The 12,902-nt window shown below is 45.1% G+C and overlaps 1 protein-coding gene across 3 annotated transcripts in view; it reads right to left on the reverse strand.

Annotated features, from left to right (window-relative positions):
- The window catches only part of SGSM3 (small G protein signaling modulator 3), a 28,833-nt gene that overhangs the window by 6,498 nt on the left and 9,433 nt on the right, over positions 1 to 12,902 (reverse strand). For 2 of the 3 annotated variants that reach the window (XM_015627988.2, XM_015627989.2), the window contains 12 exons: positions 12,707 to 12,789; positions 11,378 to 11,463; positions 10,153 to 10,219; positions 8,569 to 8,780; positions 8,316 to 8,423; positions 7,387 to 7,530; positions 6,826 to 7,021; positions 6,489 to 6,634; positions 5,346 to 5,573; positions 4,428 to 4,482; positions 722 to 849; positions 262 to 417 (listed from right to left, as the gene is read on the reverse strand). In XM_015627988.2, coding sequence (XP_015483474.1) covers positions 262 to 417; positions 722 to 849; positions 4,428 to 4,482; positions 5,346 to 5,573; positions 6,489 to 6,634; positions 6,826 to 7,021; positions 7,387 to 7,530; positions 8,316 to 8,423; positions 8,569 to 8,780; positions 10,153 to 10,219; positions 11,378 to 11,463; positions 12,707 to 12,713 — 1,533 coding nt within the window. In that variant the 5' untranslated portion in view covers positions 12,714 to 12,789. The remainder of the gene's footprint in view (positions 1 to 261; positions 418 to 721; positions 850 to 4,427; positions 4,483 to 5,345; positions 5,574 to 6,488; positions 6,635 to 6,825; positions 7,022 to 7,386; positions 7,531 to 8,315; positions 8,424 to 8,568; positions 8,781 to 10,152; positions 10,220 to 11,377; positions 11,464 to 12,706; positions 12,790 to 12,902) is intronic. The other variant, XM_015627990.2, reaches the window with a different exon arrangement.

Consider the following 12,902-nt stretch of genomic DNA (forward strand, 5'->3'; position numbering starts at 1 on the left):
ACCAATCCATCTTTTGCACAGCTGTACAGAAGCCAGGAAAGGGACTTTGTGGTGGAAGCGAAAATGACCCACAGGACAACACTCACAGGAACACACTGCCCCATCTGCAGGCAGTCCCTAGGAGCACCAGCTGCTTCTCTGGGCCCTAACTGGGCTCTGAGCTTATCTCCTCCCTTCTTTCCCTGCAGGGGAGGTAGTGTGGTGTCCCAAACAAGCTGGGTCTGCTTGTCCCCCCCGGTGCCTGTCCCCAGGCTGACACACCGTAATGATGTCGTTCTTGCGGAAGCCCAGCTCATCGTCATCGTGGCGCTCAAAATCCAGCAGTGCCTTGGCTCGGCGGCGCCGGTTGCGGGAACAGGCCACGTAGTTCTCGTGGTCCCGCTGGTGGCTCTCCATGCTGTAGTCTGGGGTCAGATCCTAGCAGGCATGCACATGAGAGCAGAGAGGAATGAAAGTACATGGGTGACTCCCAGCTATCTGACAAAGCTTGCCTGCCCCTGTTCCCAAACCTTTTCCTGCTCCTAGCCAGCAGACAAGCTCTCAGCACAGCCCTCCTTCACCACAGATGGATTAAGCAAGTCTCACCCTCCAGCCATTACACCTGGCATGTTCTTTCTCAAGCCCACACTTGAGGAGCATTTGAACAGCCCTGTCCTGTGCTGAACACTCAGAACCCATGCCTGGAGTACACGGCAGTGCAGATCCAGCTGTTTCCACTTACAATGATGCAATTCTTGGGATCCACACACTGGAAGTGCCGTGCCACCTGGAGAATGGCCTCACGCAGGTCAGCCACCAGCTCTGTCTGCTTGATGTTCTTGGCTTTCAGTGCCTCCAGATCATCATCCCCTGGTGGAGTCCACGCAGCCAGAGGGAAGGCGAGGGAAGGAAAGCAAGTACATGGTATTTATTTTTTTGTTACTATTAGAAATTACAGGTTCTGAAGAAACCAAAAAAGCCCAACATCAGAAGTACCTAAACTAAGGCAGGTACTTACTGCCAAGCTATTCAGTAAAGTAAATAGCAAATACCAATTCGACTGCATCAAATTTTAAGGAGATGATACTTCAAACCGCATATGGAACTGGAATATGTCATCTTTGATCTGTCAGGGAAACACAGTATACCAAGGTACTACTTTAGAGAAGTGTCTACAATATGTCACTACAATGTCAGCTGAAAGGTGGGACACAAGACTGGGGAACTTGCAATAAATCCCTTCAGCTGAAATTCTCTTGAAACTGAATCAGGTTTTGGTTGAATTACTTCTGATATTTGTATAACTCACAGGCTGAGAGCACATCCTTCACTGAGTCTTGGAAAAGATCTAAAAAAACAAGACAGCCCACTTTCCTGGGCCAGTCATGAAGACAGAGCCATGAGAGACCTCAACCTCCCTAAGAGCCAGACTTCAAACATTTGGGGTGTCTAGAAATGGTCATGAGCCCAAAGTAAAAGTTACCAAAGCATCTTTCAACTATCACTAATCCCCCCAGGAGTTTTGACAGCCTATGTCTATTACCTTATGCAGAAAGATACCTGATGGGATGGATTCTTTAGACAGTTAATGTATCTGAATGCCTTAAATACTGGGTACATGATGTTAGGGAACAATGAATTATTTGCTTCTTTTTCTTAAAAAAAATTTTTATTAAATCCAAAGTGCACTTTCATGTATATATTTTTGCTCCCTCTATAATATACTGAAGATGTGGTAACTTGAGTAACAAAATTAACACTTAAACAAATGTATTTTTCACTGAACTCTGATGTTTATACAAACACAGCTTTTATTCAGGAGCCAAGTAAATCACTGGCTAGCAAATTATCTTATGCTTATCTTCTAGCAGCATTACAGAAAACAATATGAATAAAGTGTGGCCTGAGCTACAGCTGCTGCAAGAGTTATAGACACACTAAGCTTCTACTAATTGAAAAGTTATTAACGGTATCTTTTGATCATGTCATCCTAATTAAAAAGACCCAGACTTTAGGAAGGTGAATAAAGGCACAAAATTAGATATAAAATAATTTTATAATTGTTTTCTATTTGCTACATTAAATTATTTGAGATACATCAGAGCTTAAGAGAAAACTGAACCTTGCTTCTGGATTAGAAAAATTGTGGGGCATAGTTACTCTCGATCCAAGCAATAAAAAATAACAAAATCTCATCCTGTGTATCCAGGGGTAGGTACAGAGCATGCAAGAACTCCTACTATTCAGAGATGCAAAAATTGGAAATAGACAGGTGAGCACGTAGACCTCAGGGATTCCTAGAAACTTCACGCTGCTAAAATAGACTGTAACTAGAGAAGAAACTAAACCACAGCTACACTAGTTCTGTGGGCTGCTCTCATTTACATAGATCATTGATTCTTTCTGTCATCTCTCAGTTCCATCTGGCCAAAATACCATGCTCTTCCTTCTGTATTCAGAGCAATCCTAGCAAAACACAAGCAGGAGACGTGGGAAGCAAGTTCCATACTCTCCCACCTTAGAGTGGACGTGGTACAGAGGAAAGCAACTGGTGTGTCCCCCAGATCACCTCACTGCACTCGACATGTACACTTTCAAACTTCAACACCCACATTTCCAAACAGGAAACCAGTGCATGATCAGCCACACGAGGAGGCTCTACTTTGAGCCTGCAAAGACTGATGAGCTGCATGGCTCTGCACAGGACAAACTCTTCTGCATTCCCTTCTTGCAAGACCACATAACAGGGAAACTCTTGCACGTTCTGCTCTCCACCAAATTACCTTTCGCTATTTCTTTCTCTTACTGCATTGTAAATCTGCTTCAACTCTTTGAACCTCAACTACAGAAAGCCCTGACTGACCTGATCTAGCACGAGCAAGAGGCTGCTTCAAGCAGGAGATGTTGGAATACAGACACTGAGAGGTGTCTTCTAAATAGTGCTCCTGTGATTCTATGACTCCTGCCCAAGTTACTACCCCATCTGAATTCACTCTAAGGAAGAAGAATTAAGCTCTGGGGAAGTTCTCATTCCCTCCCAGATGAGGGCTAAGTACCGGTTCTACACAGTAACTATCACAGGCAGCAGACTTACATTTAAGATTGATTGTCAGTTCCCAGTAAAGAGTGAATTTATCACATGCAAGCTTTCCTTCCTCTCACTTGGGCTGAATTTTTCCATTGTGGTCAACTGCTGCAGGATGACAACTTCTCAGTTTTAACCAACATTTTAAATACTAAGAATAATGTTAGGTAAAATACATGATGGCCATTGTACAGAAGCCCCACTAAAATGAGAAAACCCTATCAATTATCTCTGTTCTACCACTGATATATTTTGAAGCTTGAACTTAAAGTTTATCTTTGTGTATAACTCACTATCACCTTCATAAAAATACTCAAACTGTCAAGGAGGCTATATGAGACACAAGGAAGGTGTGTGTGGCAGCCAAGTCCTCTGCCAGTTCAGTCTGTACCAACTGTATGATAACATTACGAACAAAGGCTCTGAGTTTAGGTTGCACAAGCAACTTTCCTGTGTTTCTTCACTTCTGCATGCTTGACTTTACAGTATCATGCGTATTCTACCATAATTCTTCTATGTAATGCTTTGTGTAGTTGTAGGAAGCCTGTGACAATATATCAGCTTCCTGGAGAACATCAGAATAGCTCCTCTCTGGAAAGACCAGTAAAGCTCATTTTTAGATTTATTCATGCCATTTCAACCACAACAGGAACACTGTCTGAGCCCTGTAAATTCAGTATGTTGTCTTCTTCCGGAAAAACAATTCCTGTGGTGACATGTGGCAATTTCAAAAAGGCTAGCCAATTTCAAGTAAAGTGATGACAGTGAGGCTTACAGCAGAAAGGGTTCTTATGGACTCAAGAAATAAGTCACTCTTAAACCCCTGCAAATGCTATTCTGACTGTGCCCTTTCTGGACATATGTTGGCTTGACTCACAAGTGAAGAAAATTAAGAATAAAAAGTATTCACAACATCAAACTCTCAGAATAAGTAAGGGAAAAATATAATGATGCCTTCATTTATAATTTTGATGGGTGACACACTAGACATCCTGCCCTGTCTCAGATCTTCAGAGATGTTCCTGAACTGAGCAGAATAAGATCAGTGTACCACATCCAGCCTGTGGACTGCATAAGGTCTGCCAGGAAATGTGTTTGACCTGTTGGTCAGTGCAAGAAGGACATTACATTTGGGCTGAACTGCACCTCCTGTTGGTCGCTATTCATGGACTGTCTAACCTAAAATTTACCTTCTGAGCTCAGATCAAAGAAAGCAAGTAGTAAACTGCACTTCTTCCCTCTCACCCTTCAGTTCTGACTCCCTTCTCTCCAATCCCTCTGTCCCAACGATTCCCTGCTTTGCCTGCTCCCCTCCTTCCTAAGCTGCTATAGCTACACATGAAAGGTGCAGGATTGTCCTTACCGAAAAGCAGAGAGGTGATGCCAGATTTCCTGCGCTGAGTCCTGCGCCGCACAATCTGTGGGAGAGGGAAGAGAGAGAACTAAGTGCACACATTAGGACAGATATCAGAAATAAAATAAAGCAACCCTCCACACCACTCAGCTCTGGGCAAGGGGTCCTGACAGCTACCACTAAAAGAGGCAAGCCAGTGAACTGGCAGTTTTAGACAGGAGTTGTTCTAGTCCTAACACATTGAATCAGCTCTACTGCTCCATGTGCAACAGGTTATTTATACCTTAATTATTACAAAAGCATAATTGAAGTTCAAGAATCAACCACAATCCATGCAAATAATTTTAACTCTAATTCTGTTTGTTGTAAAAAGCAGTTCCACATGTGATTGTATATAAATTTCTAAGTGGATGGCTACTACATTTTAGAATTGCCTGAGTATCTTGTCTGCAACTGTAGATTTTAGTCCAAGATTAAACACAGGTGCATTTTTAATCTGGCTTCTCAAAAGCAGCTGCTGCTGTTTTCTGACTCTACCTTCCAAGGTTATTTTAGTGTACCAGTTTCTTACTAATGGATTAAATCTAGTTCCTACTCTGTGTGCGTCAAGCAAATTCTGCCAAAAGTGTATGTTGTTTCTTTTAGTTTCCACTAGTGAAATGTGAATGTGAAATCACATTTCATCATCACTCTTGTGAATGATAATTACAATCACTGCTAATATCCCTTTCATCTGGGGATCTATCAACCAGGACAGATCTGGCAGCATTTCATTGGTACAGAACTTCCCAATACATTTTCTTCACTGCGTAACAATTACCCTGGAACCAAAAATCTTCTCAAACAGGAGGACCTCTTGCTCCTTGGTGGCAATACTTAAGGAGTGGCAAAAAGGGAGCAGCAGAGGCAGTGAGACTGTGCACTCACTTTGGATAGATTGTTGACAGTGGTGCTGGAGTTGAGCAGCTGTCCCTGCTCAGCGATGAGATAGGCCAGGTGTTTGCGGCGCTGGGTCTCCACCGCCACATCCGTCAGCGAGCCAGCCACGCGCATGGCCTCTCGCAGCAACACATCTGCATCTTCAATCTGGCTCGGGATGTCTGACAGCGTGTTGAAGATCGAGGCAGAGTTCTCGGACTGGATCAGCTCATCCTCCTGCAACAACACAGTCTTTTTTGCCTCGTGGAAGGGTGAACATGATAGCTGCGCTCCTGAGGCTGCTAGATGCAGTTTTACAGTCAGTGTACAGCCTGGGCAGGTACAACTAGAAAATTCCATGAAAAAAACCTTCAACAGGAGAAGTCCTAGCTACTCTTGAGAGGGGAACAGCATCTTTTACTACTCTACTGCACTCTCCTCACAGAATTGTAGCTGGCATTTTTTTGAATCACAGCATTCACTGTTGAAATGAAATCAAATCAGCATGGAAAACCAAACTCAAACCTATTCTGCACCAACCACTAGGACTGGTCACAGCAGGGGTCTTGCTAGAGATAAGAGAATGGGAGCTACATTCTAGAGCACTTACCATGTCAAACTTGCTCTGCCTTCCCCTTACTCCCAAGCAGGATCACCCTTGCCCTTCATACAGCAAACTAAATACAAAACTTTTTCACATAGAAAAGGAAAAGATCAGGCCAGCCAAATCAAATGCAGACAGAACAATGCTCATCTCTTAGAGCATTCACACAATGCCATCCAAAACTTCCCAGATGATCACAACTTTGGCTTTCTCTTTCCTTCTAGATTGTGCAAAATCGAGAGGTATCTCGGTTTAGGTTTAGATAAGATGGACCCTCAGGCTGGGATCTAGACCGATTAAAGGGTTGTAGCTGATGAGGTTTAATTATGTGGCAACAAATGAGATATGCCCAGGAAGCAGCAATCTCTAATTTTTATGAAGTGCCTTAGAAGTTTTTCACAGCCTCCAGTTCCGAAGGCAGCAGGAAATTGCCTTCCCTAACACACTCCCAAACCACATACAGCAAGTGGATACAAAATCTTCTTGCCCCTAAATCTCAGAATTAAACACTAAAATACTATAAAGGAGGGAGAGGAGTTGGGAATTACCTTCATACTTAGCATGCCCAAAGTGACTTGGAACAGCACCAGAGAGCCCTCATAGAAGAAGAGGTCCCAAATACGCAGCAGCAACTTGATGTGGACAACACTAGCGAAAGAGGTGAGGAACCAGTGCAGGGTGATCAAGGAGAGCTCTGTGAACAGAGACATAGAAAATAATCACAAGAGAGGAAGACAGTCAACCAGTGAAGGTGGATTCTCTTAAGGGCTTGCCTCCAGGGTCAGGAAGTTTGCTCCTCTCCCTGATGCTCCCCTTTGTGAAAAAAGAACAATACTCTTTGTCTGCATGTTACCCTGGCAAGAAATTTCTAGGGCACACTTTTACCAATGTCGTGCTCCTGAAGCAGCTTGTCCAGACGGGGCAAGTACTGCACGATGAGCTGCCGCAGAACACGCTGGTCTGTCTGCACACCCATGAGGGTGGTGCTGAAGTAGGAGGCAGGAACCAGTTCCTCAATGATAGCACACATCATCCAGAAGGCATCTTCCTCCTCCAAGAAGAGCAGCAGAGAGGCAGCCACCTAGGATTTTGAAGGAAGAAAAACTGCATGTTCTAAGAGGAATAGAACTCTTTCCCCACTTTCTCACCAGTATCTAGGTGACAAAAATCTTCCTTCTGCAGGATCTCTACTGCAGTCTCCACTGGAGGGATTTCTCCTCAGTATAATGACTGCCCCCTCCCCAACAGATGGATGAAATATCTTTGGATGTGTGGTGCTACTCTGCTGTCTCTTCCTTAGGAAAAGTATTCCAGGTGGAAGGGATTTCTCTTCAGCTCATCTGGAGACCACACTATCTGGCAGCACTACCTCAAAATCATTCACTCTGGTGTAGCAGCTGGAGACAAACTGACCCCCGTCACAAAGACACTCTGAAAGCAGGTTACCATGCCAGTGCCCTGACAATATCCAATGTCTGGGTAGAGCCAGGCAAGACCCCGTAGTATCCTGCGCAGCCGTGGCACCCCGATGCTGTTCATGTTGGAGAAGCAGGCGTTGCTGGGCATTGTGCGTAGCAAGTCCTTTTCAATCTGTCAGGCAGCCATAAACAGAGTCAGCTTGCAGCATCTGAAAAACTTACTTCAGCTCTCTGCACTTCCCCTGGCCCCCTGCCTCCCTACACCCACCCATAAGTCTTCATGCATCAAAGGAGGGGTCCTTGTCCAAGTACGTGGGGTCAATTTAACAGCCTTCACTGATATGTGGGAAAATGCCAATGCAGACAGTGGCTAGCCAAATCCCTAGAAACACTTGTCTAAATTCAGACTCTGGTTTCACCACTGACAATAGGAAGCATATCTGCTTGGATTTCAAGCATGGCTTCCCAAAGAACGTATTCCAGAGAGAAACCAATGACCTGGCCAAATCTGTAAGATCAAAGGAAGAGGGAAGACACCCTTTAATAGTCTGACTGGTGTTCAGAAACTTTGTGTTCGAGTGAACAAAGACAGGTCTGAAAGCAGCTGCCACAATCTCAACAGAGGTGCATTTATCAGCCTTTCACCCTTCCCTTCCCTCATCTCAGCAAACATCCTCATTCCCCAGGATGTTTGCTGAGATGCAACTGTAGCACTTTTCTAGTCTGCAAGTAGCATGGATCAAACCCTTTCCCTGGTGTCCTAGGCAAGGATAGAGCTAAACAATTGCTATTCCAACAAAACAGAGGAGAAATCTGCCCCACAGGATTAAGCTTTAACAGGATTTAACCACACATCATCTCAACTGCCCCTGCTGCAGGTGTCAGGCAGACACCCTGTCTTCCTCACACAGTAAATCCTGCTCTTCTTCCCACTCAGCACCAGGAAGTATCTCTTACCTGTTTGGCAGCAATGGTTTCATCGTTAGAGCTGTTTTTCACGATATCTCGATATGACATCTCTGAGTTCCGCTTTTTCTGCAAAGCCCCTGAAAGGCGCATCCACAGCTGGGGGGACAGGGTGAACAGAGACAGAAGTCACTCAGCCACAGAAAGCCATACTCTGGCACCCTCTCAACGAGGAGATCCCATCCCATTCCATGATCTCTTACTGCAGGCAGGAGTGCCTGCCCAGAACAGGCAGCGCTCTCACCTGTGGCCTCATGCTGTGTGGGATGCCGGCCAGCACCAGTGAGCGCAGCTTGTCTGAATGTGGCAGGGTGACCTCAATTTTGTCCCAGGTGAGGTCACCCACATCATGGTTGTGTGTGAATTCCAGATGAGCCTGCCACTTGAGCCTCTGCTGTGGCTCCTCTGTCAGTGGGACACCCAAAAGCTTGCTGGAATTTGGCTCAGCACCGTCTGCTTCAGCAAAGGGAAGAAAAAGGAATGGAGACAAGTGAGAGAGGGAACAGGAGAGGAAATGGACACACAGCAGGGTGGGGAAGAGGTTGGCCATCTGAAAAAAGCCCATTCAAAACATTCGTATTTTCCGGTCAGAGCATGGAAAGGCAAAGGTTGGTTTCTAACTGCCTACTCCATGCAGCAAATTTTATGGTAATAAGCAAAAGGCTTCGGACTTTGAGAACTAAGGAGCTGTCAGCAGGCTTCTAGTCTCTACTTACTCATGATTTAGAGCACAGTGTGGCTGGAATTAAACCAGATCCTGGCAGCAGTTATCCTGCTGCGCTTTGTAAAGATCTGTAAATCAAGCTGACAAAAGCATAGCAAGCCTCAGAGCTGGAAAGCAGAAGCTATATGCTCATGGAAGTAATGAGGTGGAAAATGTGAACTTTGGGGATATTTAATCACCAAAAATGCTTTAATAAGGACACTTCCAAATTCACAATGAGAGAGCACCTTAACCTGAAGCTGGCTTCCTAAAATAGATACTTCAGCACAAATACAGGTTTCACATACGGCACTCCATCCTTCATCATATAATACATCCCAACAATGCAGTCCAAATCTTTCTGCTGATTTTATAATGCACAGGTCTATCAAATGTTCTGGCTGAAAAAAATCACTGTGCTCTGTCCTCATCTTCAGGTCATTGCTTCAAAGAGGATCCTCTATGACTCAAGGTGCCTCAGGGCACACATGCAAACAACTTCTGCCCTTACATTATATAGCCTGAACCCTGGGAATGACCCCCAGAGTACATGAAACAATTCCTTTATCTCCCACTCCTTTCCCTTCCTCTTTATTCAGCTTCAACAGTGCTCCCATGCCTCCTCCTATTTGGCTGCCTACCTCCATAGCTTGCAGAAAAAATAGGATGCAGTTTTTCCCCTACAGTTTGTCCCACACTTTGCTGAGATGCTGAGGTGAGCAGAACATACCACCACTCACCTTGGCCATGAGTATTTCAGCAGACAGCAAATTTCACTGTGCCTGCTATGAGCCCTTGTGGTGTGTTGTCTCCATTGTGTCTCACAATGGAGATCCCACTGTGAACTGGGATAGCTGCCCTTCTCCAGCATGCAGCTGCTAATGGAAATGGTAACTCCTCAACTTTTCTCCCTCTTTCCCATGGCACATAAGGAGATGGAAATAACTGCTGCATAGTCTATGCTCTGGACTTCCCTAAGTCCAATGCACTTGATTACAAATGGTAGGATACAGAAACAGGTGGGTAGACAAGACTTAGCACAGAATGGCTGCAAAATCCTGTCACACTTGAAAGCATATGAAGGGCTGGACACAATGCAAGTGGGAGGGACGGGACTGGTTTTACCTTCCTTGTCAACTCGGAAACCAAATTCATCATAGCGGAACTCTGGCTGCTCGACGGATTCTTCTTTCTGGGAGATGTGAGGAAGGAAAAGAGGCATTTTCAGGAATTTATCACTGAATAACCAGAGACAAATAGATATTGCCTCATCCCACCACTGCCCACTCTACGCCCTTTGAGCAACTAGACCCCTTGCCCTTTAATTTTCAAAGCCTCCCACCACAACTCCCAGCTGAGGAGATGTTGCCTGCCATTCCCATTTTGACTTCTTCAGGGAAAAAATCTATACAGATTTTCCCAGGAGGACTTGAGCTCAGCATCTTATCAAGATCAGAACTGCTCACCTGGAGGGGCACACAGCCCTCCTCATGGACTGAGGAATATACACATACCAGCTAAAGTAGCCTCTACTGTCTGCATCATTCATACACAGCCATCCTTCCTGTCACCTCTGCACACACACACAAATTCAGCTCCCTGCACCACTCCAACTCCTGCCTGTTGCTCTCAAATTTCCTTTGAAAGGCAGCAGGCAAAACTGGGATTTGCACCTGTGATGCAAGTCCAAATTACTGGCCAAAGAAACTTAAGGTCCATGACTTCTACCTCAATGTTCCTCATCTGTGCTCATGGTTGGCATTGGGGTGTACTGGGGGATGCACACTGGAGATTACCTCCAGGCTTCAGGAGTAAAAAGCTACTGCTCTTTCCCCTTTCCTGCAAGCCTACCCACACCTCCTGTGGGGACTCTTGAAAGCAATGCACCTGGACAGCACCCAAGAAGCACTGCCCACATACCTCCACAAAAAGATTTTATCTGCTTTCAGCAAACACTGCGGCTAAATTACAGAATTCCACAGCTGCTTCCTTCCTTCCTGCTTTACCCACCTGGTGACAAGCTTGAGGCTAGCATTTCTGCCATGCACAAGCCATCCAGAGTAGCTTGATGATGACAGAGGCTCCCTGAGGGTGTCAACATTTTTACAGTGGAGCAATAGTTGCAAAACAGCAGGGAAATAATTCACGGAAGTTTCTTTGTGCTCTGCAAGATCCTCTTGCAAGAGCCAGTATGCAACCACAAAACATGTCAAGTCCACAACCAAAGCACTGGAGGAAAAGTGCACACCTCCCTCCTTTTTCCTGTGGCTTTCAGAGACCACCAGAAAACACCGGATTCCCTCTACTTTTGCAGAGCCAGAGAACATCCCCGCCCTGCCCCATACTGTACCTGTGTGTATTTTGCCAGGATCTCCTGAGGCCAGATGCTGGGTGTGAGTGCTGAGAAGGGACCCCCAGCAGAGGGAGTGTGATGGCCTAAACAGAAAGAGATCAACACACAACAGTGAAAACCTGGAAGAACACTCTTGGAAGATACACACTCCATACAGATTGTTCCAGCATGGGAAAAACTCACCCATCAGTTTGTTGCTATTGCTACTCTAAATACTGAGACAGCTCACACTTCACCAGGGAAGCCAATAATTTCAGATGGTTTTGCTCCTTTTTACTGAGCAAAAGAGGTAAAAGGGCCAAATGGAGTTTCCTCTAAGAAAGCAATTCTTAGGGAAGAGAAGTAGTTCCATAGCATCATATGATCATTCACCTGTTTGGAAAAGCTGTGTGATCAGCAACAAGCCAGGGGTATCATCACCAAATATTTTGCAGAAGTAAATTTCTCCTATGGACCAGCACCAGCAGCACTCCAGAGTTCCCTGAAACTCTGTCACTCAGGCACCAGAATGGAAAATCAGAGCCCTCAGAAAGATGTTCAACTGCTCCTTTTTCCCCAGTGGCCTGGGATATTGTCAGACCCAGGCATGGTATAGAGAACTGCAGCAATGACAGTATGCCTATAATCTTGGTCTTTTGGGTTCAAAACAAGCACCCTTCCAGTCTCAGGTAGAGTTCCAGTGAACAGCTTCCCTTGTAATACAAGCAGACATTGAGTCTTGCAACTGAAGCAGATAAACATGTCCCAAGTCTTCTACTGCTCTACCAGCAAGACAAAGGTCTACTTGGCCTTGAAGCATAGTCTCCCCTAGGGCTACACCACCTGAAATAATCAGCTGGACCAGAAAGGAAGGTTTAGGAAAAAGTACAGGGCAGGAAAGTTGGCTTCTCTAAGGAAACCTAGTTTTAGCAAAGCTTGTATCTCGAAGTCTGAACTCCGGTTATTCTTCAGCATTCCTCCTGTCCTAGAGCTACCACTGTACAGCGAAAATCTCTCACAGTCATTGTGAGCCAGTCTGGGTGAAATCTTGGGAGAAGAACAGAATCAAGCAAATCCTAATGAAAAATGGGGAAGGCAGACCACATTTCAACCTCCTTCTTCCTCTCTGTTCACTGGCTGAAAAAGCTTCTACATGGTAAAAGAAGGAACTGAGTTCACCCTGAGTTAAAAGGCTGCTGGGTCATAAAGCTTCTTCTCTCTGAATCTGACCAGAAAGTATGTTCATGTAAAGAATGCCTCTTGGAACCAGAAACCTTCGTTATGAACACCTGAAGACAGAGCAAGCAACTACATGAGAAGATACTGTGGCAATTTCTGTGTGCTCACCTGACATTGCACTAGGCAAGGCTGAGTGGCACAGGTGTCACGAGGTCCAGAAATACTGTCCAGAGAGGTGAGATGTTACAGTCCTGTTATAAAAAGAAAAAAAAAATGGCGATGAGAGAATTCAATTAACATCTAAGAACATGGTGGGGGACTGGAAGACCTTTCACACACAAGTTCCTCACATGAAAATTAAATC

Source organism: Parus major, chromosome 1A (assembly GCF_001522545.3).
Source record: "Parus major isolate Abel chromosome 1A, Parus_major1.1, whole genome shotgun sequence".
NCBI classification, from domain to species: Eukaryota; Metazoa; Chordata; class Aves; order Passeriformes; family Paridae; genus Parus; species Parus major.